Below are 27392 nucleotides of genomic sequence, written 5' to 3' on the forward strand. Positions count from 1 at the left end.
TGTTAGGCTGGTTTAGTGGTCTTGAATACCTTTAGCTTTTTTCTTTTCTTACTGTTTTTCTTTCTTTTTTTTTTTTTCTTTTTTTTGTTCTTTCTTTTTTTTTTCCCCTTGGTCTATAAAACTGTTTATCTCTTCTTCTATTTTGAATGATAGACTTGCTAGATAGAGTATTATTGTTGCAGATTTTTTTTCCTTTCAGCACTTTGAATATATTATGCCACTCCCTTCTAGCCTTCAAAATTTCTGCTGAAAAATCAGCTGATAGCCTTATATGGTTTCCCTTGATTGTAACTGTTTTCTTTTGCTACTTTACAAATTCTTTCTTTATCACTACTTTTTTTGCCATTTTAATTACTATGTGTCTTTGTGTGGACCTTTCTGGGTTGACTTTGTTGGGGCATTCTTTGCATCCTAGATCTGGATTTCTTTTTTTTTTTTTTAATTTTATTTTCATATATATATATATATATATATATATATATATATATATATATACACACACCACCATCTTCTTTATCCATTCATCCATTGATGGACATTTGGGCTCTTTCCATACTTTGGCTATTGTTGATAGTGTTGCTATAAACATGGGGGTGCATATGTCCCTTTGAAACAGCATACCTGTATCCCTTGGATAAATGCCTAGTAGTGCAATTGCTGGGTCGTAGGGTATTTCTATTTTTAGTTTTTTGAGGAACCTCCATACTGTTTTCCAGAGTGGCTGCACCAGCTTGATTCCCAATAACAATGCAAAAGAGATCCTCTTTCTCTGCATACTCGCCAACATCTGTTGTTGCCTGAGTTGTTAATGTTAGTTGTTCTGACAGGTGTAAGGTGGTATCTCATGGTGGTTTTGATTTGTATTTCCCTGATGATGAGTGATGGGAGCATTTTTTCATGTGTCAGTTGGCCATCGGGATGTCTTCTTTGGAGAAGTGTCTATTCATGTCTTTTGCTCATTTCTTCACTGGATTATTTGTTTCTTGGGTGTTGAGTTTGAGAAGTTCTTTATAGATTTTGGATATCAACCCTTTATCTGATATGTCATTTTCAAATATCTTCTCCCATTCTGTCAGTTGCCTTTTAGTTTTGCTGATTGTTTCCTTCGCTGTGCAGAAGCTTTTTATTTTGATGAGGTCCCAATAGTTCATTTTTGCTTTTGTTTCCCTTGCCTCCGGAGATATGTTGAGTAAGAAGTTGCTTCGGGCAAGATCAAAGAGGTTTTTGCCTACTTTCTCCTCGAGGATTTTGATGGCTTCCTGTCTTACATTGAGGCCTTTCATCCATTTTGGGTTTATTTTTGTGTATGGTGTAAGAAAGTGGTCCAGGTTCATTCTTCTGCATGTTGCTGTCCAGTTTTCCCAACTTGCTGAACAGACTGTCTTTATTCCATTGAATATTCTTTCCTGCTTTGTCAAAGATTAGTTGGCCATACATTTATGGGTCCATTTCTGGGTTCTCTATTCTGTTCCATTGATCTGAGTGTTCTTGTGTAGAAAAAAAAAGGAAATCATTTGAAAATTTAGAAAATGAATACACTGAAGTAGACTAAAATGAAATGATGGAAGTAAAATAGAATTTGAAAACATTTACACAAAAGTAAAAAAATATAGTAGAAAAAATTAAAGAAAAATATTTTTAATAAAAATTGAAAATAAAAATGAACTTTTCCTCTTTCTTTATATAAGAAAAGAAATGAAATGAAAAAGAGAGAGAGAGAGAGAGAGAGAAAGAAAGAAAGAAAGAAAGAAAGAAAGAAAGAAAGAAAGAAAGAAAGAAAGAAAATTGAATAGTTGGACTGGCTAACAGATTGAAATATGACTGGAATTACTTCCTTTTCCTCTAGGAGTCAAACTATGAAGTGCTTTATAGCTCATCAACTAATCAGGCAGTGAGACTTGTGTTCTTGAAGAGTGAGGTTGGCCCAGTTGGGCGGGGCTTAGTGAAACAGCTCTGTTCTCCACTAGATGGCGCTGGTAGCCTACTGGGGTGGATTGTTGTGGCGCTTGTAGGTGCGTATGCACATACCTTGGAGTGGAGAAAATTGCCCCACCCGGCTACCAAGTCTCTAGTATCGGAACTCTGTTCTTCCCGATCAGCAATCATGCACCCATCCTTCGTCTTTGGCTTCTGTCCACTCCCTGCTTCCATACTGTCCATGACCAAGGCCCAGGCAGCACCTCCCTCCCGAGTTTTGTCTCAGATGCAGCTGCCTTCCCTGGCCCCCCACTTGTGAGGGACTGTGTCTTTGACACAATCCACCCCTCTGTGGAGGGTCTCACTGAGCAATGGCCAAATGCTGGCCACACCCAGGAAAGTTCATGTTACTGTGCTGTTGTTGATGCCCAGAGACTGTGTCCAGGTGCCAGCCTGCCCCAGGAAAACTTTGAGATAGTGTAGCAGCAGCGTTTCAGGGATTATGGAAAATCACAACACACATCTGGCACCAGGCTTCACCCCCAACGACGTTGTTCCAGCACCAGTGAATGTGGCCATTTTCTGGGGTCTCCTGGGCCCAGGTGGCCTCACAGCCTCTACCAAATGTCCTTCCAGCAGTGGAACCACTTTTCCCCGTGTGGCCTGAGAACCTCCCACACCCTGCTCTGCTCCTGGGGATTCGCTCTTCCCACCAGAGCACTACCAGGTATGGAGCTACGGAGTTTCAGACTGCGCTCCTCCTGTTTACGGTCTTAATGGAATTAAGTCCTCTCCTTTCTCCTTTCTCCCTTTTTAGTTAAGGCTGAGGCTGTTTCCAATTTTCCACTTCCTAGCTTCTTTGGGGGAGGGGTGCTTTCCCATATTCTCCACCCCCTCCCCTGTCTCCATCCTCTCTCTGCATGCAAAAGTGGCTCCCTGCCCTCCATGGCTTCTCTCTCTCCCAGTTTACCTCTCTGTGCCGTGTACCTGCTGAGTTCTGTGGTTCAGGTTGTGCAGATTGTTGTGTTATCCTCAAATAAGTTTTCTAGGTGTGCAGGATGGTTTAGTGTTGGTCTGGCTGCATTTCATGGACGCCAGATATACAAAAAACTTCCATGCTTTTCAGCCATCTTGGCTCCCCCCCACCTCTCAGATCTGGATTTCTATTTCCTTGCCCAGAACAGGATTTTTTCAGCTATATTTCTTCAAATAGAATTTCTGCCCCCTTTTCTTTCTCTTCTCCTTCTGGGATTCCTATAATACAAATGTTATTACACTTCATTGTTTTGCTGAGGTCCTAAGTCGTCTTTTCATTTTTTTTTTTTTTTTACTATTTTTTTTTTTCTTTCCTGTTCAGACTGATTGCTTTCCATCATTCTGTCCTCCAGGTCACTGACCCATTCTTCTGCTTCCTCCAATCTCCTATTTATTCCATCTAATTTATTTTTAATGTCAGCTACTGAGTTCTTCATTTCTGATTGGTTCTTTTTTATGTGTTTTCTCTCTTTGTTGAGGGTCTGAGATCCTCTACTCTCTTCTCAAGTTCAGTGAGTATCACAGCCAGTGAGTATCTTTAAATTCTCTATCAAATTCTCCACTTTGTTTAGATCTATTGCTGTGCTTTTTTTTTTTCCTGTTCTTTCATTTGGTACATATTTTTCTATCTTTTCATTTGTCTAACTCTCTGTGTCTGTGTCTGTGTCTTCACGTTAGGAAAGTCAGCTATATCTCCTGTTCTTGAAAGTAGTGGCTGCATGAAAAAGTGGTCCTCTAGCTTCCTGCAGCACACTGTCCCCTGTTCATCAGAACCTATTGCTTCAGGAGTGTTTCCTATGTATGTGTGCCCTTCTGCTGTGTCTGTGCCACTTTTGCCTTTAGCCCAGTGATCTGCAATGACTCCCTTTGCCTATTGTGGGCAGGGTTTGGTTCCTGTATTGTTGGTGAACAAGGCTGAGGCTGCCTTGGGCTTGACTTAAGTCAGACCAGGAGTTTGCCAGAGATGTGGTAGCACCAAACTGTTGGGTGCTTTGGGGATGGATTCTTGAGAACTGCTTTGTCTCCTAAGGTCTCCACTGCAGACTTCTCATTGAAGAAAGACAAAAGGATCTGTGCATTTTTGCCAATGTGAGGACATATCTAATATAGTGATATTTCTTATTTGTGCATCTGCTTCAACTGAGCATCCCACACAGGTGGATTAAATCCTGGCATGATGGAAACCATCTGTGTCCTTTTCTTGACAGTGACAAGGAAGAGGCAACTCAGGGGCAACAATGCATCAGTTGCCCCAGAAGCAGGTTTCTCTGGCTTGTGTTTCTTCCATTTTATTCTCTGTTCAGTAGATGTGCTTTGTGCGTCAGCACAAACCTGAAAATGGCTCAGGAGACACTGTATTGCCTCACATATTGACAAAAGCACTATCAAGCTATTAAACATGGTTTCATTTAAATTTGGGTGGGAAAAAAAATTCCTGAGGTAATTTGGGAGATAGTGAGTATAAGGATCTATCGGGCTTTAGTTTTTGGTCTATATATACAACTTTCCTCTGTGAGATGCAATGCAGATGAAAAAACCGTGATGTTGCTATCAAGCTGCTGAGAACAGTGTGCCCACCCAGATGGGCCCTGATTTGAAAGACAGGGCACATCCGGCTTGGATCTCCTGTAGCCAGGCCTGGCAGTTCTCACACGTGGCTTCATTCAAATACAGAAGGTGAGGCATAAGTTGATTAATAACTCATGTGACTAATTCCAGGCTAGCTCTTCTCCAAGGTTATGCCTCACCTGATGATTGCATACCCTCAGGAGACTCCCCTTTTCTTCTTAAGGATCTAACAATGCAGTTTTCTGGAGGCCAGGTAACAAAGCAGGATGAAACAGTAGGCTCCAGTCAGTCACAGGTTGTGCATTCCAAAAGTTGGAGCAAGATTCTCAAAGTTGGATTGGCTCTTCTGCATTTCCAAAATCTTTTAAATCCTATCAGTGTAATCACCTGATGCTGAAACCCCTGAATACATCCAGAAATTCTACTTTTGTGCAAAGAGAAAAATTTTTAAATGGAGTCAATTTTTAGACAAAACCAGGACAGGATGAGAGAGAGAGGATCCTAGGGCCTGAGGTCAATAGGGTACTGTGGCTGTCTTATCATTAACACCCTAAACATTTCTATATCTTATATATTCTCATGCATCTTTATCTAGCCAGAGACCAAGTTCTCCACACAGAAAATGATGGGTTTTTTTTCCAGGGCAAAGTTCCTGTTACTTCCTCTTTATTGCAATTCCCTCCTCCATAGGTGTCCAGGACCCTAACTTCTGCCCTCAGGCCCACCTGACAATGTCCTTCAGTAACTTCATGTTTCTTTTTAGAAGGAGGCTGGACAGAAATACATATATATCTTCCCTGCTGGTTTTGGTATTTGGGAATATGGCTCTATGAGAGTTTTAGAAAGTTGAACAGATTCACTCAAATTAATCAGTTAATAGCTGCTTAGACTACTACGCTTATTCTTGGGACATCTGAGCTTTAGTATTCTTTAAAACTAAAAGAAAGACTTTCTAATGGTGATATTTTCAGTGTTAGAAACAAATAAAAGGGTATTATTTCTCAGTAAAGGAGCCTGACTGACATTTATATAGGTAATTTGGTCAGGCTGATCTTAAAGGAAATGGAATAATGAAATCAAGAATATCAGAGCAGAAATGAGGTATGCCTATGCCTCTCTATTTTTGAGGAGAGAAAACAGACCCAGAGAAACAAAATGACTTGCCAAACTGCCCCAGAGACATTCCGTGACCTCCATCATTATTTCTGCCCTTGATTCTCTCTTGATATGTAACTACTTGAATCCAGACTACATGTTCTAGCCTCCCTTGCAGCTAGGTATGGTCATATGTAGTTTTGTTCTATGGTAGCAATGGGATATGAATAGGAGGTTGTGTTTGACTATGTGGAAGAGTCCTTCTTTTTTTTCACCTTCCTGCTGACTGAAATGCTGACTTGATGGGTGGAGACGAGTAGCCACCTTGGACCATGACATGGAAGTCATGTGTTTTCTATTGTGTTCAAGGAAGGCAATGCAATAAAGTAGAAGGAACCTGGGCCTCTGAAACATGTATTTCTAGGCTGACTGCTTTCTAGACTTCTTTATGTATAAGAGAAATAGATAACTGTATTTGTTTAAGTCACTATTATTTTGAACTTTGGTGTTACTCTCAATCATACCTAATCTAAACTGTATCAGTATCAGCTGTATCAGTAGTCTGGAAAAGTCTTAATTGATTCACATGGCTTGATGGAGAAAGGCATAAAGAGTGATGGACAAGACCTGATTTTAAGTCTAAGATAGAATATGCTTTAAATACTTGACATCATGAAATCTCAAATACTGATCCACTAACAGCTGCATAAGAATTACCTGTCAGAGGATCCCACAAATCCGGATTCCTAGGTTCCTTTCCTAGAGATTCTGATTTAGTAGATGTTCTATGAGGCCCAAGAACTTATATTATTAAAAAAACTCCCCATGTAATCCTGATATCCAGGTACATTTGGAAAGTATTTGATCTAGAATTTTATTTGTTGAGAAGGTGAGTCAGAACCACGAGAAAAAAAATTTTCTCCCCCAAACATAGATGTCTTCATGGACATATGAGAATGAGAGATGGGGGAGGGGCAAATATTTTGATGCTCTGAATTGTGAAATAAGTGATTCCACTGGCCGTTTGGATCCCATCTTCTCACTGCACCCACCTAGGGTCATGCAAAAGTCACACTAACAGGCTACTCTCTGTCAGGTTAGCCTTAGTTCAGGTAAACCTACAGTGACATAATTGTATGTGGTTTGTGTTTTTTGTTATTGTTTTAACAGGTAACATTTTCTGTGGGAAGTTTAATCACTTCTAATGTGCATTACTACATATTAATGAATCATAAATGTATTTGTGATGAAAATAACTACCATTAAGGTGCAGGAAGAGTTAACTTTTTTAAGATTCCAGGGTCTCACACATCACAGGTTGAAGTTTTTGGTGCATATAAAAATCTGCAAGATCAGCAGATTCCATCAAACAGCTGTCAGCTGAAGTTGTCCTAAAAGCACTTGGGCACTCTAGTGGGTTTTCCTGGCAGCCAAGGTGACAGGCACGGGAAAGTGTTACCAGAAGGCAGATGGTGGCAGGCGTGAGACATTCCCAGCAGCAGTGGATAGAGAGGGATTATACTAAGCAGCATGTCCACACCAAAGTAATCCTTTTACAAGATCCCCCCATCACGTTGACGGTTACAGGCTGCTTGGCAGCTCAGCTCTCCCACCTTCGTCTGGGAAGCTAGAGGACAAAGGCCCTCCACCAGAAGGAAGGCTCTCCTTCACTAGGCCCTCTGCAAATCTCAGCAGAAATAAAATAAAATAAAACAGAACCACAGATCCATTCTAAGACAAACTTTGAAAAGAGTGCCAAGGACAGCAAAGATCTAATTCCAGCGGGGTCACCAACTAACCCAGTCTCGGTCTGGGTAAGTCCTTCAACTTTTCTTGCCTTTAATTTTCTCTTGTGTAGAATCAAGAGGTTGAACTTGATGGACTATGGATTCCCTTTTAAGAGTTGTACGATTTTTATAACTGTATTATATGTAAGTGGGTGAAAATAAAAGCTTCCCTCTATCAATTATATATTTACTTTTATTTTAAAAAGATAATAGTCCTAAAGCCCAGTATAAAATCATCAGACAGACATGCATGCGTGCACACCCTTCAGAACCTGAATTTCTGGAAATCGTTTCTCGGTCGACTAATCCCCACAAACTGATGGCATCCTGTTGTTCCTGCCAAAAGATCCTACTATGCAAATATTTAGGCTAGGCCTTTTAAACAACCATGAACATTTATTTCACTCTTCCAAGTAACATCATCTGAAGGGCTCAAAATACACCAACGAATGCAGGCACTTATTGACAGTATAGCTATGGGATCTTTTAATCAGTAGTGTTTGAGGCCTAACCCTATGCTGACTGATGGTTTCCTCAGTTAAGCAGAACTACAACCAGAAATGAGTTGAAATTCTTTTACTGGTTATTGTTATTACAAAGTGGTCTTAATCTGTCATAGTGCTTCCTCCATTCTAATCCTTTCCCTTCCGCAGGTGACACTCCAGCAATGAGATCCTTACTTCCTGAACCTTCCACCTAGCTCTGCTATAATGTGTCCTTGATCCAAAGGCCACTGTCCATGCAAAAGTTTTGAAAGAAAAATGGGAGCTCTCAGAAGTTCCAGGACCCATTTGCAGCTCACAGAGCCCCCAGTGGATTAAGTGCCAATGGAATTTAGAGAGAAAAAAAAGTCCAACTTACTTCATCCACATGCCCCACAGCTCCATAGATTCTCGCCATTTGTCCGATGAGGTAGGGGAATCTCTCACCAATCTCTTTCAGCATGGGAAGAAAACTGTTCAAAGCCACAGGTTCATAGCCTGCTATCTCTATGAGGATGTTTAGGATGACATCATTATGGGTTGAGTCTTTCAAATGCCTGATTAGGAAAGGAATACACTTCTGAACCACCTATGAAAAGAAAAGAGAGAGGAAGAGAAGAGAAACAAAGAGGAAAATTAATTAAATCAGGACTAATTTAATATTTTTTGATTTTATGAAATCTGAAGTCAACACATTCTGGGATTATTGCCCTCATTGGAACTCAAGCAAATACAAGTCTGAAATTTAGAATTTACAATAAAATTTCAGAGGCTTCAGTTTGTTTCCCTTTTTCATTTCATCTGTGCTCTGCTATTGAAGAGTAACAACATTACATTATAAAATGTTTAGATGCTGCTATTCATAAGTCAAGTTTTGATATGTTATATCCTCACCAGAATATTAAATTTCCTCCAATCCACCATAAAAGTGCAACTTAAAGGGCAATATAAATATGCAAAAGATACTTGATGACTTCAATGAAAGCCTTCAAATTGGAGAAGTATGGTTTGGAAATATTTAATAATAAAAATAAGAAAGCAGGAAACAGCCTTTAAATTTTCTTCAAAATTCCATTTTGATCACAAAAAAGTACTAAGATAAAAAATATTACTAAAGTACAATAATTTCTACCATATTCCTGACACCCTAATATGGCTTTCTTGATTTTGAATGCTTGTATTAATATAAAGATGCAATAATTCATATTGAAGAAAACGTGACTTTTTGTGGAATAAAGTCACTATGTTAATACATAGACACATTGCACACTGACAACCTAATGAACTGTTTTGTCTGCTAAAATAAAACAATTAGAAAGGACAACCCGTGGAAACTGAACAGTAAAAATAAAAACAATTTGCCCATCTATACTTCGATGCTGATTTTTTAGTTTGTTGTTGGTTTGCTTTTTTGGTTGGTTACTTTTTTGGTAAGGTGGACTTGAAATGTAGCTTCCAGTATTAAAACAGAATCTGATACTCAGCTCAACCTGCTAAATTTATAATCCACCCTTTGCCAAAACCCTGCTTCTTTCACTTCCCTCTCTAGCTTCAAGTGTCTCTTTTCCCCATGAATGACACCATTATCTACCTGGCTACTCAAGTCAGAAGTCTGGGAATCATTCTTGACTGTTCTTTTTCCCTTATCATTAGCCTCCTCCAAACAACCACCAAGTCCTACTGATTCCACCTCCCAAGTATGCCACAGATCTGTCCACTTCCATTAATTTCCATTCATTTCTCCATTCACTTATTTACAAATATTTATTGAGTCCTTCCTATTTGCAACGTAGTATTGTAGGTGCTAAAGCTGCTAATAAGTCTAGCAGATTCCTGCCATAGTGGAATAATTCACTGTCTAGTAAATGAGACATTTCATGAAACGAGTAATTTTAATAGAAATGCATAATTATAAATTTTAATAAATGCCATATAGCAAAATACAAGGTGCTGTGACAGACTATCCTGGGGCCCTAGGTTAAGCTGGCATCAGGGAAGTACTCTCCCAGCAGGCACATCTAAGCTGAGACCACTGATCCAATTATCCTGAACTTGGGTTATTCCAACAGCTTTCTAACTCTTCTCTCTGCTATCAGTCTTGTCCATCCAATTCCTTCTCTACCTTGTGGCCTCAATAGCAACCCTTCCTCTGCTTAAAATAGTTCACTGATTTGCCATCGATCTCAAGATAGAGGCTTAACATACCTTTTCCAAACTGATGCCTATCCATTTTTCTAGATGTATCCCCCCATCCAGATCCCATCAGATATCATACTTCAACCCTGTTGATTTTTCCAAAATGTTTTCTTGACCTGCTAAGATTTCTCTTGCATCTAGGGTTGTACTCACATGATTCACTCTGCCTGTAATTCTTATTGCCCCTTTTTTTCTGGATACTCCTTCTCATTCGTGAGGCTTTGGATTAGCTGTTGTTGCCTTTAAAAGCCTTCCTCCACTCCCTTCTCTTTCCTCCTCAATCCAGTGCCCTGGCTGAAGCCCCTATCACACCCTACATGGCTCCCAGCAAACCCTTCTCATGCCTTCTTCATATTGCTAGTCTAGATGTTTGTTTTGCAGGCTGGATTAAAAACTCTATAAGAGTTTGTACCCCATTGTATAGCCAAAGCCTAGCACAGAGCCTGGCCAGAAACTGAGTCAATAAATATTTGAGGAACAAACCAAACGAAGAAAAATCTAAATGGTTTTACAGGCTAGCATTTGAATAACCTCCCCACCCCACCCCATAGTGTTGAATAGTTGTACATAATGTTTTAATGGATATATTGTCACATGTCATATACAACATAACTAACAGGGACACGAAAGCAGACATTTTGAGAGGACTAAAATTATCCTACATATAAATTTAAACTGGATATTCATATCCAGTACTTATGGAGGAAGGGCCAGGGCTAGTTTCTGGCATACAGCATACATGATTGAACAGGTCTACAAATGTTGCCTATGCATTTGGGAATGGTTGTATGTCCTTCCGGAGAAACCAAGAGAGATCCCTGGCACATAAGGTAGAAGTGTCAGCCAGCTGCTCTAGGTCAGGGCAGCATATTTAACCTGAGTCTTTTAGTAATGGAAAATGCTTACACATTTCCTGCCCCATTGTATAAAATTCTATTTCCTAGTCCTTACCCTTCATGTCCTATTTCTGGAACACGAAAGTCTCTGTGACATGTGCTTCCAGTCATGCCAATTTTATTTAAACTCCAGCCATACATCCCAAGCCCATACAAGAGTATACTATATGTACTGTACCATAAAGAAAAAGAAAAAGAAAAAGAAAGAAAGGAAGAAAGAAAGAAGAAAAGGAAAAGAAAAGTAAAAGGAAAAGAAAAGAAAAGAAAAGAAAAGAAAAGAAAAGAAAAGAAAAGAAAAGAAAAGAAAAGAAAAAGAAGGAAAAAAGAAAGCTGGCTCGAGACAAATATATATGCTTAGGCACAGTTGATTCCATTGAAGCAAAGAGTAGAGAAGACTTGAATAGTGTAAATAAAGTAATTTTACTGATTAAACAAAAATTTATTATTTTGTGGTTTCCTGATAACCCAAAAGCTTGTCATGATGGTGACAGAAAAGACAGATATTTCTTGAAGTTTATCACACACATGAAAGGAAAGCGGTGCTTTGGGCTTTAGACAGATTATTCTTAGATAAGAAGGAATTTTATTTTCTAAATACAGGCATTTCCTCAGGCTGGTCTCTTTCGTGCTGCCTCACTGGGGAGCTGCTTCATATCTCAGAGAAGGCCTTATCATCACTGAGAGCAGAGCAGCCACTAAGCATAGATGTCTAGCAGAGGGCAAGCTGACATGGCCTTTGTTGAGACCATAACCTCATGGCATGGACCGCCGAAAGAGCTTCCAAGCTGTCCTATCTAATCATGTCAAGACTTCAAAGGTTTGTCATGGCCTACGGCTGGGATCCCAATGCCATGGCATTCCAGGGTCTTCACTGACTGGCATATCTACTGCCTCTTCCACCATGAACTCTGACCCAGCGACATGCCACCAATCACCCACAGTGGCTTAAACATGGAGAGGATGCTCATGCTTTCAAAGCCCATCTCAAAGAGCTCTACTTCTGGGAAGCCTTCCCCATAGCCCACCCTAACACATGCAGGACCTAGGGCTAGAGTGCAAATAAAGGGCCCTACACCACACGCTCAAATACTCAGGTGCTATCCTCTACCTGACACATGTACCTTTATAACAATCTTGGAGGCCTGATTTGAATTTGGAATTTTTGGCCTGTATAGAGGGAACAGAAAGAAATGACCTCTAGGCCCCATTCCTTGCCCCTCTCTTCTCTTTCTATTCCTGGCTTTGTCCTGTAAGGAGTCTTGTATGCATGTATATGAATACCCCAGCCTACAAATTCATCTAAAACACCCCTCAGGCCTGTGGGGTCATGCTGTTGGCACGGCCTGTCCTTGGGAGAACAGATCCAGAGGCCAGGCCTGTTGAAGCCTTAGAAGGAGGACAGAGATGTACAGGAAAAGAATTCCAAGGTCCCAGTGACTTGGACTACGTTTATTAGGTGACAGAATGTGTGGAAACTGGGGGAACATGTAGATGAGGGCCAGACCAGGACCCTCTAAAGTAAATAGCCCAGGCAAGGCACCTTCCCTGGCTCTCCATTCCTTCCTGAGTGGAATTAACCGCTGCCTTTTTTGTGCTCTCAGAGCAGTCTGCTGACAGTTTTAGCATCTTGCCACTGAACTGAAGTTTTGTGGACATATCTCATCAGCCCAGGCCATGGGGCCATGAGGGTAGGGCCATCTGAAAACATAGCACCATAATACACAGCAACTTAATTAGCAGCAAATGACATTTAAATTTTTATGTATATAATAAAAGGTAGAGCTACTGTGTGTGTGTGCACATATGTGTGCATGTGTGTGCATGTACTCCCTCTTAAATTTTCCTTGGGCTCAATTTTCTCTTCTAATTGATTTGGCCAGCATTAACAATTTCTATTACTCTTCGAAACCCTATAAAATAACTGCCACTCTTTTCATTTACTAATTACTCCCACCATAGTGACAAAATATATATACTGAAAATTATGGTTCTGCTCCAAAGACTGTTGTAGAACAGTCTATATATTCCATCACTCCATCTTCTTAATGTTCTGCAAATGGCTTATTTTAAATAAATACCAAAAGTGACCTCTGAGTATTGTCAGCATGATGATGCTGTGTTAGGTGCCTCAGGATTAGGTATGTGAAGAGGAATGCTGTAAGCTTGAAAATCCAAGAAAATGACTCTCTGCTCTAGGGACCAGACCACAAAAGCAGTTCCTCTGGGTTTGGACATTAATCAACGGAGGGCTGAAGTTGCTATTTTCTGCCACTCATCTCTGTACTGTTGGGGCTAGAAGCCCAAGTCCTGGGGATAATAACAGATGGGCTCTTATGTGTTACTAAATGCTGTTCCTTTTGTTGGCTAGGTTACAGCATGGTTTATAGCAGCCAAGAATACAGACTTAGCCCCAAAAGGCCACTTGGAAAATTGACCACCCAGCCTTTTCCTATAAATGAACCCTGAGGATTCTCTGGAGGTTCCAGCCATGAATCACTAGCCAGGAACTGCCTCCCTTTAACTGAGAAGGAAGGTTTTCTGAAAAAGGGATACCCAGAGGGCAGTGATGGAGGAAGGGGACCAACCTGCCTGGCCAGCCACACGTGAAGCTCACAGATATATGGATGTTGAAGCTCTGCCACCTTTGCGATCTCAACCTTGTCTTCACTGGAGAACCTGCTCAGTTTACCTCCTATTTACAGAGCATTGGCATAGCTTTTATGCAGAAAGGAAAAATTCACTTTAATCCCAGTTCCACAGGGTCAAAACCCTTCTCATTTAGCTTCTTGCTTCATCTGCAATGAAGTTATAATAACTAGACTTAAATTGGAAGTCTCAGTCTGCATTTCTGATTGTTGCCATTGTTTTCAATTTCCTCTCTCCCTTTCTCCATATATGTCTCCCTTCCTTTTTGCACACTAATTAAGGAACATGAGAGAGAGGAGGTGAACCCAGCATGTCTCTGGCTCACTGTCTGCACACCTCAGTAACCAAGTGTTAGCCATGAAGAGCCCCATGACGAGCCGCGGGAGGCAGGTGGAGGCCCACTTTAACATGAAGGGCAGTGCTGGTGGGAAACAGAGGTTGGGTCCTTCCCCTGCTACAACTTCTCACCCATTAGGGCCCTGGCACAGGTGAGGTCCATTCACATCACTGTGCCTGTTTCCTAAACCCTTGCGGCTTCATCCTGGGATCCACACTTAGCATGCACAACACCTACAGGACTCTGCTTTCACTCTCTCCTCATTCAGTTCAGGTCTCCTACTTCTGCCATAGAGCTCACCTTTCTGACCGCCTTTGTCTACTGAGCCCTCTCAACCCCCCATCTGCTTCACAAGCCATGCCTTATAGCCTCAAGTTTTCAGGGTGTTGAGGTCAAAAGATCTCAATGGCTGGAATTAGATTGGGTTTATGATGTACCTCAGGCTAATCTCTATGGCTTTAGAAAAGTTACCTAACCAGTGACAGCCCCAGATTTTCTGTAAATGGCCGTCATATGGGAGGCATTGTGACTGTAATGGCCAGTGGAAGACATGGACATTGCCTATTTGAAAATTGGAGGGGCTGCTACAGATGAGCAGGGTGTGAAAAGCCACCTCACTATCACTCCTTTGTACCACCACAGTTCTTAACCCTTCCAGACTTTGACTTTTCTGTTTACCAAAGGAAAGGTTGTTATGGGGAATAAGTGAGATAATGTTGTAAAACACCTACACAGTGTCTGGTACTTGGCATTAGTTCAACCACTATTAGTGTCCTTGTTTACTCTCCTCTGCCTCCTGTAACCAGCTGAGAACACTACAGTAATACTTTGGAGATATTCCAGACCACCACAATAAAGCGAATGTCAAAATAAAGAGACTCAAATGATTTTTTTAGTTCCCCAATGCATATAAAAGTTATTTTTATGCTCTAGTCTATTAAGTGGGCAATAGTATGATGTCTAAAAATACATACACTTTAATTAAAAATACATTATTGTTAAAATCATCTGAGCTTTTAATGAGTTGTAAGTTTTTTGCTGGTAGAGGGTCTTGTCTTTATATTGATGGCTACTGACTGATCAGGGTGGTGGTTGCTGAAGGTTGGGGTGTCTGTTGCAATTTCTTAAAATAAGACAGCAGTGAAGTTTGCCACATCAGTTGACTCTTCCTTTCACAAATCATTTCCCTGTACCATGTGATACTGTTTGGTAGCATTTTACCCACGGTGGAACTGTTTTCAAAATTGGAATAAGTCCTCTCAAACCCTGATGCTGCTTTATCAGCTAAGTTTATGTAACATTCTAAATCTTTTGTTGCCGTTTCAACAATCTTCACAGCATCTTCACCAGGAGTAGATTCCAGCTCAAAAAAGCCACTTTCTTTGCTCATCCAAAAGAAGCAAAACTTCATCTCTTAAAGTTTTATCATGAAATTGTAGCGATTCAGTCCCATCTTCAGGCTCCACTTTTAATTCTAGTTCTTATGCTATTTCTACCATATCTGTAATTACTTCCTCCACTGAAGTTTCGAACCCCTGAAAGTCATCTATGAAGGTTGAAATCAACCTCTTCCAAACTACTGTTCATGTTGATATTTTTACCTCTTCCCATGAACCATGCATATTCTTACTAACATCTAGAATGGTAACTTCTTTCCAGGGGGGTTTCAGTTTACTTTGCCTAGATACATCAGAGGAATCACTATCTATGTGAGTTAGAGCTTTATGGAATATATTTCTTAAATAATACTTGAGAGTTCAAATCACTCCATAGGCTGATCCATAGGCTGCAGAATGGTTGTTGTGTTAGTTAGCAGGCATGAAAACTTTAATTTCATTGTATATCTCCATCAGAGCTCTTGGGTGATAGAGTGCATTGTCAATGAGCAGTCATTTTGAAGAGAATCTCTCTCTCTCTCTCTCTCTCTCTCTCTCTCTCTGAGCTCTAAGTCTCAACAGTGGGCTTTAAATATTTAGTTAACTATGTTGTAAACAGATGTGCTGTCAACCAGGACTTGTTGTTCCAAATCTGGGAGTAGATTTAGCTTAATTCTTAAGAGCCTAGGATTTTCAAAATGGTCAGTAAGCACTGGTTTCAACTGAAAGTCATCAGCTGCACTAGCCTCTAACAAAAGAGAAGTCTGGGGGCACCTGAGTGGCTCAGTTGGTTGAGTGACCGACTTCGGCTCAACTCATGATCTCGTGGTTTGTGAGTTTGAGCCTCGCGTCGGGCTCTGTGCTGACAGCTCAGAGCCTGGAGCCTGCTTCGGATTCTGTGTTTTCCCTCTCTGCTCCTCCCCTGCTCATGCTCTGTCTCTCTCTGTCTCTCAATAACAGATAAACATTTAAAAAAAATTAAAAAAAAAGAGAAGTCTGTTCTTTGAAGCTTTGAAACCAGGCATTGATATCTCCTCTCTAGCAGTGAAAGTCCTAGATAGCATCTTCTAATAGAAAGCTGTTTTATCAACACTGAAAATCTGCTGTTTAGTGTTGCCACCTTCATTACTTATCTTAGCTAGATCTTCTGCATAACTTGCTACACTTCCACATCAGCGCTTGCTGCTTCACTTTGCACTTTTATGTTATGGAGATGGTTTCTTTCCTTAAATCTCACAAACTGGCCTCTGCAACCTTTAAGCTTTTCTTCTGCAGCTTCCTCACCTGCATTGAAGAGAGTTAGGGCCTTGTTCTGGATTAGGCTTTGGCTTAAGGAAATGATGCGGCGCAGTTGATCTTCTATCCAGACCAGCCAAACTATCTCCACATCAATAATAAGTCTGTTTTGCTTCCTTATCACTCACGTATTCAGTGGAGTAGCACTTTTAGTTTTCTTCAAGAACTCTTCCTTTGCATTTGCACTTAGCTAAGAGAATGGTATTTGGTGCAAGAGGCCTCGCTTTTGACCTGTCTCGGTTTTTGATGTGCCTTCCTCACTAAGCTTACTCATGTCTAGTTTTTTATTGGAAGTGAGAGAGCTGCTACTCCTCCATTCACTTGAACACTTAGAGGTTTTGTAGGGTTCTTAACTGGCCTAATTTCAATAGTGTTGTGTCTCAGGGAATAGGGGGCCCTAGGAGAGGGAGACAGATGGGGGATGGACAGTTGGTGGGGTAGTCAAAACACACACATTTATCCATTAAGCTCACCATCTCATACAGGTGTGGTTTGGGGCACCCCAAGACAATTACAATAATATCACCAAAGATCACTGATCACAGATCACCATCACAGATATAATAATAATGAAAATGTTTGAATTATTGCAAGAATTATGAAAATGTGATGCAGAGACACAAAGTAAACAAATGCTGTTGGAAAAGAATGGTGCCAATAGACTTGCTTGACACAGGGTTGCCACAAACCTTCAATTTGTAAAAAATATAGTATCTGCAAAGTGCAACAATATGATGAAGCACAATAAAATGAGGTATGCCTGTACTCCTCTCAAGAGGAGGCTACTTGGTTTTTTTCCCCAAGCTGAGGAGACAGAAGGGGGTTAGGGGGTAAGAGTCCTGGACTGGACCAGTTACTTAACCTCTTACTACCTGTGTGATGGGGGCAAATTAGCCTCCCAGAACAACCATTTTGACTGGTGTAAAACAGAGGGGAAAATAACACACATTAGAGTTGTTGGTAGGAGTAAATTGATAGAATTAGATCCTAAAAAAAGAAGCCCTTGGGGCGCCTGGGTAGCTCAGTCAGTTAAGTGTCCACATCATGATCTCGCGGTTCATGAGTTCGAGCCCTGCATCGCGCTCTGTGCTGACAGCTCAGAGCCTGGAACCTACTTTGAATTCTGTGTCTCCCTCTCCTTCTGCCCCTCCCCCCACTCGTGTTCTGTCTCTCTCCCTCTTTCAAAAATAAATAAGCATTACAAAATTTTAAAAAAGATTTAAGAAGAAAAAGCCCTTTGTGAATGATAAAGTCCTCTGTAAATTTAGGCACTAATATTAACTCATCTGTGTTAAGAAATATTCATGGAATGAATTCTGTATGCCAGGGACTATGCAGGGCATCAGGGACACAGTAGTGAACAAGGTGGTCTTCATGTCTCCAGCATTTGCATCAGAACCAAGTTGGTCCAAAGAGAGAGAGAGAGACCACTAGAGGCAGAGTCATTACAATGTGAAATTTGCTAGGCAGAGATGGGGGTGAAGGAAGGAGTCAGATAAGATTATTGGTAAGAAACTGACATCTAAATATCTGTCTAAAGTCCAGGAATAGTCATCCCAGAAAGAGTGGTAGTGGTGAGGGAAGGACATTCCAGGTGAAGAACATTTGTAAAACCTCAGTGCTTTGAGAGTGCCCATCTGTAGGTGCTTAGGACTGTATAATTGCTCAAAGTGTTGGGAGTTAAAGAGACCCTATGAGAACGGGCAGATGTCAGGGGCCTTATAAATGGCCTCCTAAGTCCTTTCCTGAGTCTTCAGGCCATCAGAGGCCACCAGATGTCTGACGGGACCTCTTTGAATGTCACATTTGGGGCCATCCTCACTCTTCGACCCCACCTTTTTAGGTAGGGAGATCCCAAGACTTTTCCCTCCCCCTTCTTGTAAGTGAGCCTTCCCCTGGTTTAATTTACTTTCATGTCCAGCCTTTAGCCCATGGGAAATAAATTGAACTAAGTTATTCTCCCCAGATCCCCCTTGAATTTTTATTGAACCTTCTTTTCCAAAAGCTGTGTTTTGCTCTTGCTTGCAGGCTGCAGATAAAATGGTATGTCAGCTGCCTCTTTTATGAAACCAAGTTTGGCCTTTTAATCACACTCCCCGCCCCCCCACCCCCCCACCCCCCCACACACAATTTCCCTATCATCTGGTCTCCAGGCTCTATCTGTGGTAGGCAAAATAATGACTCCACAAAGATGTGCACACCCTAATCCCCAGAACCTGTGATGATGTAGCCTTATGTGGCAAAGAGGACTCTGTAGGTATAGTTAAGTTAAAGGTCTTGAGATGGAGAGATAATCCTGGATCTTCTGGGTGGCACCAATGTAATTACAAGGACCCTTAGAAGATGGAGGCTAGGAGACTCAGAGTTGGAGGAGGTGTGATGAGAAAATAAGAGGGGAGAGGGATGTAGGCCATGAGCTGAGGAATGCAAGCAGCCTCCAGAAGCTGAAAAGGCAAGGAAACATTCTCCTCTAGAGTCTCAAGAAGGAATACAGCCCTGCTGAACCATTTTGGACTTCTGATCTCAAGAGCAGTAAGATAATAAATTTGTGCTGTTTTAAACCACTGCGTTTGTGGTAATGGGAAACAAATACCTCACCCCTTCTCTGTCCCTCACTCCAAGCCTCCGTTTAGGTGATCCAGTGATCTTTCAACTCTATTCCTTGCCCAAACTCAACTACAGTTTTGCTCAAACTTTCTGTCCTTAATCCTTTCCCAAACTGATTCCTCCACTTGTGCTCTGGAATTCATTCCCTAACTTCCTCAAGCATCTGATTCTAGCTAGTGTTTTGTTCCACATCTTCAATCTCTTCGTTGTTATTGGATTGTTCTTTAGTTCTCCTTATTTTCTTTAAACTTGTACACTCATGCAGTCAGTTCCTAACCTTCTCTCCACACACAGTCCATGACGATGACCGCCACTTCTCACCCCACCCACAAAGACAGTGTCCTGGGGAGTCCCGGTTGCCAAATCTAAGGACATTTCCAATCTCCAGACTCATTTACTTCTCTGGATCTTGATCCTGTTGAGTCACTTTACACCCTTTGGAGACCACAACACAACTTCTCCCTGATTCTTCACGTTCTCCGATCTCTTTGGTCTCTTTTGGTCATTTATTCATTCCTGAATTCAACATTTTATTGAAATCCTACTATGCATCTGGCACTATGCTAGAGAGTATATATAAATATGCAGACACAGGCCCCTCAAGGAGTTTAGAGTGCACTGGGAAAGACAGACATGCAAAAAATAATGATATATATTGTTCTAAGGGCAAAAGCAAAAATGTACACCAGGTGACATGGATGCTCCCAGTCTTCTGCCCAACCTCTAGTCTAGCTACTCAAAGTGTGGTCCTTGGAGCAGGAGGAGAAGCATCACCTGGGAACTTGTAAAAGGCAGCATCTTGGTACCCAGACCTACTGAATCGAAATTTCCATGAGTAGGGTTCAAGTCTGCTCTCTAGTGTCCAAGGCTCCCAGCCCCATCTCTACTTCCTCAAGATCCTTTGCCCCTCTGCTCCACTTGAAACAAAACTTCCCATTCTCCAAGGTCTGGCCTTGATGCCACTCCAGTTATGAATCTTCATGTCACCTATTTCTTCTACCTAAGGCAGAATTCATTGCCACCCCTTCTGTTCATACCATTTGCAGAACACTTACCACTCTGTTTTATTCTGTTTGGTTTTATGAATGTTTATTGAGTGCTATCAGATACTATGCCAAGGTCTGGGATACAGAAGAAAAGAAGAAAGAGTTCCTTACCACAAGGCATTTGCAGCCTATTATAGTTAATAACACATATGACCATTTTGCCTGTCTTTCCTTGAATAATTTGAATGTTGACTTCAAATGTTCCAGTATTCACCTAACGTTCACTGATTTTTCAAGTGGCGGGTATTGACATTATCAAGAAACGAAGCAGGATACAGCCATAAGTGATATGACCTGGAGTTGACCTTTAATCTTACTCGTACACATGTTTTGGTACCCTCCGTAATCCATTTCTACTTTCCTCTTCCTGGCAGCCTCTAGTCTCTATCTGAGTATCCTTGAGGGGTAGCAGAAGTGCCAGGGGTAGAGTGTGTGTCCTAAACAGAGACTATCAGGACTTTTGTTTGGATGTTGTTGTTGGTGGTGGAGGGGGTAGAAGAAGCACAGTGCCTAGAGAGCCCCTGGTACCTGTCTGAAGCCCACAGGTCAAAGCCTGCAGAAAATAGAAGCCAAAACCAGAAATCAAATCTGAGAAATAGAGGATAGGAAAATTGTTGTCTTCATATCATTTGAGCTGCTGGATCAAATCTCATCTTAAGGGTTGTTTTCCCCCATCACATTAGCTAATAAATTCCTTTCATTATTTAAGCCAGAATGGATTGGGTGCTCTGTTACTGATAATCACAATTATCCTAATTATTTTAATATTTTATTTGATTCCAAAAAAACAACTAACTTGCCCCCTAGAAAATGAGACTTTGCTCTCACTGTAGACTGATTTCCCCATGTTCAGGTCATTCTTTTGGCCCTATCTGAGAAAGCATAGATTCCTGGGACTGCATGGCCACACCAAACTTCAATTAAGGTTGTTCTGCAATGGCTGTAGATTTGTTTGTTCTTTCTTCTGTTTTTAGTACTATACCGGTTAAAGTTAATTTTATGTGTCAATTCCACTGGGTCATCCAGTGCCCACATATTTGCCTGAACATTATTCTAGGTATGTTTGTGAGAGTATTTCCAGATCAGTCTGGCATTTAAATTGGTAGAATGAGTAAAGCAGATTGCCCTTCCCAATGTGGGTGGGCCTCATCTAAACTGCTGAGGGCCTGAATGTGACTGGTTGAACAGTGACATTGGTCCTCTCCTGCTCTTGAACTGTGACTTACACCATCAGCCATCGGGTTCTAAAGTTTTCAGATTTGGACCAAAACTTAAGCCGTTGGTTCTCCTGGTTCTCAGGCTTTTGGACTCAGGCTGGAACTACACCACTTGTTTTCCTGGGTCCTCAGCTTACAAATGGCACTTTGTAAGGGGCATTTGTGGGACTTCTGGACTTCTCAGCCTCATAATCGCATAAGCCAATTCCAATTGTTCATGATATATGTATCCTAACGGTTCTGTTTCTCTGGGGACCCATAACAGTACTCAACCTCTGCCATCACCTACCTCCTCACTTTCACAGTTATAGAAAAAGTGAATGAGTGCTTTCATGGAAGGATAGGTGTGTTTAGACACATGAGGGAGGAAGCCTGAAGCACATATCCTGCTCACAAACCCAGAAACATGCATGGTTATGTGGACCATCATGTATATGGTGTACTTTTTACCTCTGGTTGCTTTCTCTTTGCAGCTACATGTAAAAGCCGTAGAAGATGGTACTGTTCTGGTTGTTCCAGCTGAGACATCAAGGCCAGGAGTTCTGTCAGGTGTCTGTTAATTGGCTGAGGCTGCTTTTCATACACAGCAGGTAACACCCTCAACAACATGGCATTACCTGTTGAAAGAACAATACCAGGAATGATGACTATTAGCTCCCAATCAGTAGAAACACCATTAGTGTCAATTCAATAAACTTTGCACTTATTCATTAAATGGCCAAGTCTTCTGCTAAAAATAACACAGTATCTTATCCTGAAAAATCACTAGAGCATGGCTTAAACTGATTCCATAAAAGGGAATATTTTATTTATTTATTATCTAATGAAAAATTTTCCTGAGTAATGCACCATGGGGAAAGAGGAAAATTTGACAGTAACCGGACCACACCCTTAAGAAGGAAACAGTTCTGATAAAGAATTCCTGATGAGACACAACATTTGGATGCTGTTTAAATGAAAACTAAGCAGTGCCGTAAGCATGAGACTAAATGAAACTGAACCAAAAAAAAAAGCACAGAGGAATGTATTCACCTTCCTGAGAGATACGGAGGCATGATTTAGAAAACTGACATATGGAAACTATGCTCTATTTTTATGAATAGTTAGAAAAGTAGCAATGCAAATTTAAATCCCCAATTTCTGCACTATTTCAAGGGAAGTTTAGACTCAGCTTTGTTTGTCACACATGATTTACCTCAAAGACATGTAGGGACAACTGGATTTAAAACGGCAAAATCTCAAGAAAAGATACTGCATAAGCTACAGAGACTTATCTGCAAACAACATATGGGAAACATCTGCTTATCACTTTATGGTATGGATTTTTTTTCCCCTCAGAATCCTCTTAAGTACTTACACGTCTCAGGAGAATTGGTTTCTAGGGATTTCTTGAACAAAAATTTTCTTGTGTCTATTTACTTTAAATTTGGCTTTGAATACAGAAGAAATACACAGAAGGAATCAAATAAACAGAAGTGATTATACATATGTAGACCTTTCTTAAATGGTGGGGACATGTCTATATGTAAAGGACATTTAGATGTGAGAATTAAGGAAAGAAAGTCATCATTTTCAGAATATCAGTGACTGAATTTAATAGAAGGGTGATTCTGGATCAAACTGAATGATTATGGGAGATGATAAATAATGAGAATTGTTTTTCTCACATGCGGTTCATAGAATTGGTCTCCAGCAGATTTTGGACAGTACAAGAGTTCAGAGTACAAGGTATTGGAAATATACTCAGAGTTTTCTTTTAAAAAAATGTTGTGTCCGTCCCAAAACATTGCTTTATTTTGTTTGTTTTCTATTTTAACCAAGAATTTTCTTTAAAGGATCAGGAATTTTAAATGTAATGTACAGGGTACATTTGATCATAGAACTTAGTTATGGAGACATCCTGATCAATCTCTAAAAAAGTTTGTGATAAATAGGACTGTCATTGGAATTGAAGAGAGGAAACTGGTGTAAGGCTTTTTGGTACAATACTCACTAAACGTCCTGAGAGCCCTGAAGGGGAAAACTCCAGATTAGTCATTGTCAGCTGACTTGAATTTCTATCAAATGATGCAAAAAAAATAAATGCATAAAAACTTTTTTGAGGGGCACCTGGGTGGATCAGTCGGTTGAGCGTCCAACTTCAACTCAAGTCATGATCTCCGTTTATGAGTTCGAGCCCCACATAGGGCTCACTGTTGTCAGGCTGCCAGGGAAGAGCCCACTTTGGATCCTCTGTCCCTCTCTCTCTGCCCCTCCCCCACTTGCACGCTCCCCAAAACAAATACATATTAATAAATTTTTTTAAAACCTTTTTTTTTGAGTTAGAAACTGATATAGGTATAGAAATCCTATCTATCCCATTTATAAACTAATATATTTTTAAATCATGGAATGTTTGAAGCCATTAGATAAATGTAGGCAATAATATAAAGAACAAGGGTGTGCACACCGACCATCTTTTCAAAACAACCTCGTGCCAGAATTGCTTCCTGTCACACTCCTATCTTTTTCTCTCCAGAGGCAACCACCATCCTAAAGTTGGTATTTATCATCTTCAGGAATGTTTCTACACTTTCGTTGTATGCGTATATGCACCAACGAGAATTTTACAGTGTTGTTTTTCATGCTTTAAAACTTTATATCAGTAAAATTCACAGTGTATAAATCTCTTTGTAATAGCTAACTTTTTGTACATTCAACATGGTGTTGAAGTTTTGCTCCAAGGAGCTCTCCCACAGCTGTATGCTATTCTATTGTATATATAGGCAACAATTTATTCATACACTCTATGGTTGAGAGACATTACTATGATTATTTTGATTATGATGATTATGATGATTAGCTTTTACCAACAACGTGGCAGTTTTTATACCTATTTCTTTGTGTATAAATGGGAGATCTTCGCTAGGGTACTGCTTCTGAGCTTAATGTGCTTAGAAATCACCCGAGTATCTTGTTAAACCATAGGTACTGATTCCGCAGGTTAAGGGTTTGGGCTTGAGAATCTGAATTTCTAATGAGCTCTCAGGTGATGCTGATGTCCCCTATACCCCATAATTAAGTGGCAAAGCAGTGGTTTTGTCCCTGGGAGTTAAGCTTCTAGATGTTTCAAAATTTCTTTGCAATGTGGTTGTATTAGTTTTCTATTGCTGTCATGAGAAATTGCCAAAAGCTTAGTGGGCCAAAACAACACAAATTTATTATTTTATATTTCTATAGTTCAAAAGTCTGACATGAGTCTCACTGGGCTAAAATCCAGGCATTGGAAGGGTCAGGTTCCTTCTTGGAGGTGGTAGAAGAGAATTTATTTCCTCGGCTTCTTTAGTTTCTGGAAACCGTCAGCATTCCTTAGAGTTCCCTTCCTCCATCTTCAAAGTCAGCAACAGAGCAAGTCCTCTGACTCTGCTGCTATCATCATCAATCTCTTTCTCTGATTCTCCCTTCTGCCTCTCTCTTCCACTTTTAAGAATGCTTATGATTACACTGGCCCATGTGTATAATCTAGGATTATCTCCCTATTTTATGTAGCAACCTTAGTTCCATTTTCAATGCAGTGAAACATAACCTGTCCACAGGCTGTGGGGATTAAGACATGAACACTTGGGGGGCACTATCCTGCCCGCCATCATGACAATAACAATTCGCACACCCACCAGCGGCATGAGTGTTTCTGTTGCTCCATATCTTTGCCAACATTTGGTCTTGACAGACATCGGTTTTTGCCAGTCTGATGGAGTGCGAGATGGTACCTCATTTTTTTGTGTGTGCTTGTTTTCATTTTCATTTTCTTAATTGCTTGTGTGACTAAGTACCCTTTTAATAGGCTCACAGGTCATTTCCCCTCTTGTGATTTGACCATTCATATCCTTTGCCTATTTTCACTTGGGATGTTTATATTTTCCTCTTGATTTGTAGAAGGCATTTATTTATTCTGTATACTAGTTTTTTGTTGATTGCTTTTAAAGTTGCAATGTTAATGTAGTTGATTTTTAAAATTTCTTCATAGCTTGTATTTTTTTTTTGTTATTGAGATATCTTTCTCTACCCTAGGTTCATAAAAATTTTCTCCTAAAAGCATTATGATTTTGTCTCTCATATTTGTCTTTAATCCAGCTGGGACTTACTTTTGTACATGAGGAAGAGATTTTTTGTGTGGATATAAACAATTGCCCTAGCTCCATTTATCAAGTTGTCAGTTGTTTCCCTTCTGATTTTTAATACCTTTTTCATGCAGAAGGTTTCTCATATATCTGGGTCTGTTTCTGGATATTTATCATAGCGTCACCAATTATACTTTTTCTTAATTACAAAATGTTTATAATAAATCATTATATCTCATAGGACAAATTTCTTCATCTTCTACTTCAAATTCCTCTTGGCTCCTTTATATAAATTTTACCATTAGTTTGTCAACTTCCTCAAAAAACTAGATTGGCATTTTTTTCCCCACACTGAATGTACGGACTAATTTGGGATAATTGACATCTTTGTGAAAGCAAGTCTTCCCATTCAAGAACATGGCCTTCCATCCATGTAGGGTTTTAAAAAATGTCTTCAATGAAGTTTTGTGATATTAGTTGTGTTGTATGTATCTTTTATTAAATTGGTTCCCAGGTATCTCATTTTTGTTGTTGCTATTGTAAATAAATGGAAGCTTTAAAAAATGTTCTATCAATTGTCTGCTGGTATTAAGAAAACACTGATTTTTGTGTGTTCTTTCAGCCAGCAAAGCTTGCTCACTTCTCTTAATAATCTGTCTTCAGAGTCTCTTAGATTTGCTGTTTATAGGTAATCAACTCATAATAATTGATGATGGCTTTGTCTCTTTTCTCTGTTTTTATATCTTATGTTTCTTTTTTTTGTCCTACTTTTACTGGCTGAGACCTCTAATGCTCTATGAGTAGAACCAGTGTCTACGGATATCCTTTTGTTATTCCTGTTTTTAAAAATTATGTTTCTAAGGATTCATTATTATGTACGTATATGTTTCTATCGATTTTGGCATTTCTGTTTTATCAGTTTAAGTTTCTGTTTTCTAGTTTGTATATAAATTACTGTTGAATTTTATTAAACGTTTTTCTGCATCTGTTGACACGATTACATGATTTCTCGTTTAAATTGTTAATGTAATAAATTAATAGATAATTCTAATATTTACATGAGTCTTGCAATAAACTCAACTTGGTTATAATGTATTTTTATGCTTATATTGTTGAGTATGTTTGGCTAATATTTTATTTAGAGCTTTTGCATTTATGTTCTTGAATAAGTCCTTGTCTCTTTTTTTTTTTTATTTTTTTTTAAATTTATTTTTTTTTTTCCAACGTTTATTTATTTTTGGGACAGAGAGAGACAGAGCATGAACGGGGGAGGGGCAGAGAGAGAGGGAGACACAGAATGGGAAACAGGCTCCAGGCTCTGAGCCATCAGCCCAGAGCCTGACGCGGGGCTCGAACTCACGGACCGCGAGATCGTGACCTGGTTGAAGTCGGACGCCTAACCGACTGCGCCACCCAGGCGCCCCTCCTTGTCTCTTTTTAGTATCCTAGTTACTAAAGTTATAGAAAGTTATAGAAAGAATGTAGCGCGTTCCCGCATACTCTATTCTCAGAAGCAGTTTGTGTAAGATGAGGATTATATGTTCCTTGAATGTTTGGTAGAACTTGCTTAGCAAACTTTCTGAGCAATGTTCTATATATTTCATTTTATATAGAACTTTATATAGTTTAGGTTTCTTTATCCTTTAGCAGCGTTTTTGTAATTTGATCAGTTATCACAGAAGTGGACATAGTTATGAAAGACTTCTATTAAAATCTCTATAATTATAGATTTTTCAGTTTCTCATTATTTTGTCAGTCTTCAGCATATATTTTTTGAAACTATGTTACTA

General features: G+C 40.0%; 1 protein-coding gene across 3 annotated transcripts in view; it reads right to left on the reverse strand.

Annotated features, from left to right (window-relative positions):
* Positions 1-27392, reverse strand: part of VEPH1 (ventricular zone expressed PH domain containing 1) — a 244916-nt gene that overhangs the window by 158617 nt on the left and 58907 nt on the right. For all 3 annotated transcript variants that reach the window (XM_030330157.1, XM_030330154.1, XM_032594682.1), the window contains exons 5-6: positions 21953-22119; positions 8265-8474 (exon numbers count right to left, since the gene is read on the reverse strand). In XM_030330157.1, coding sequence (XP_030186017.1) covers positions 8265-8474; positions 21953-22119 — 377 coding nt within the window. The remainder of the gene's footprint in view (positions 1-8264; positions 8475-21952; positions 22120-27392) is intronic.

This window comes from Lynx canadensis, chromosome C2 (genome assembly GCF_007474595.2).
Source record: "Lynx canadensis isolate LIC74 chromosome C2, mLynCan4.pri.v2, whole genome shotgun sequence".
NCBI lineage: Eukaryota > Metazoa > Chordata > Mammalia > Carnivora > Felidae > Lynx > Lynx canadensis.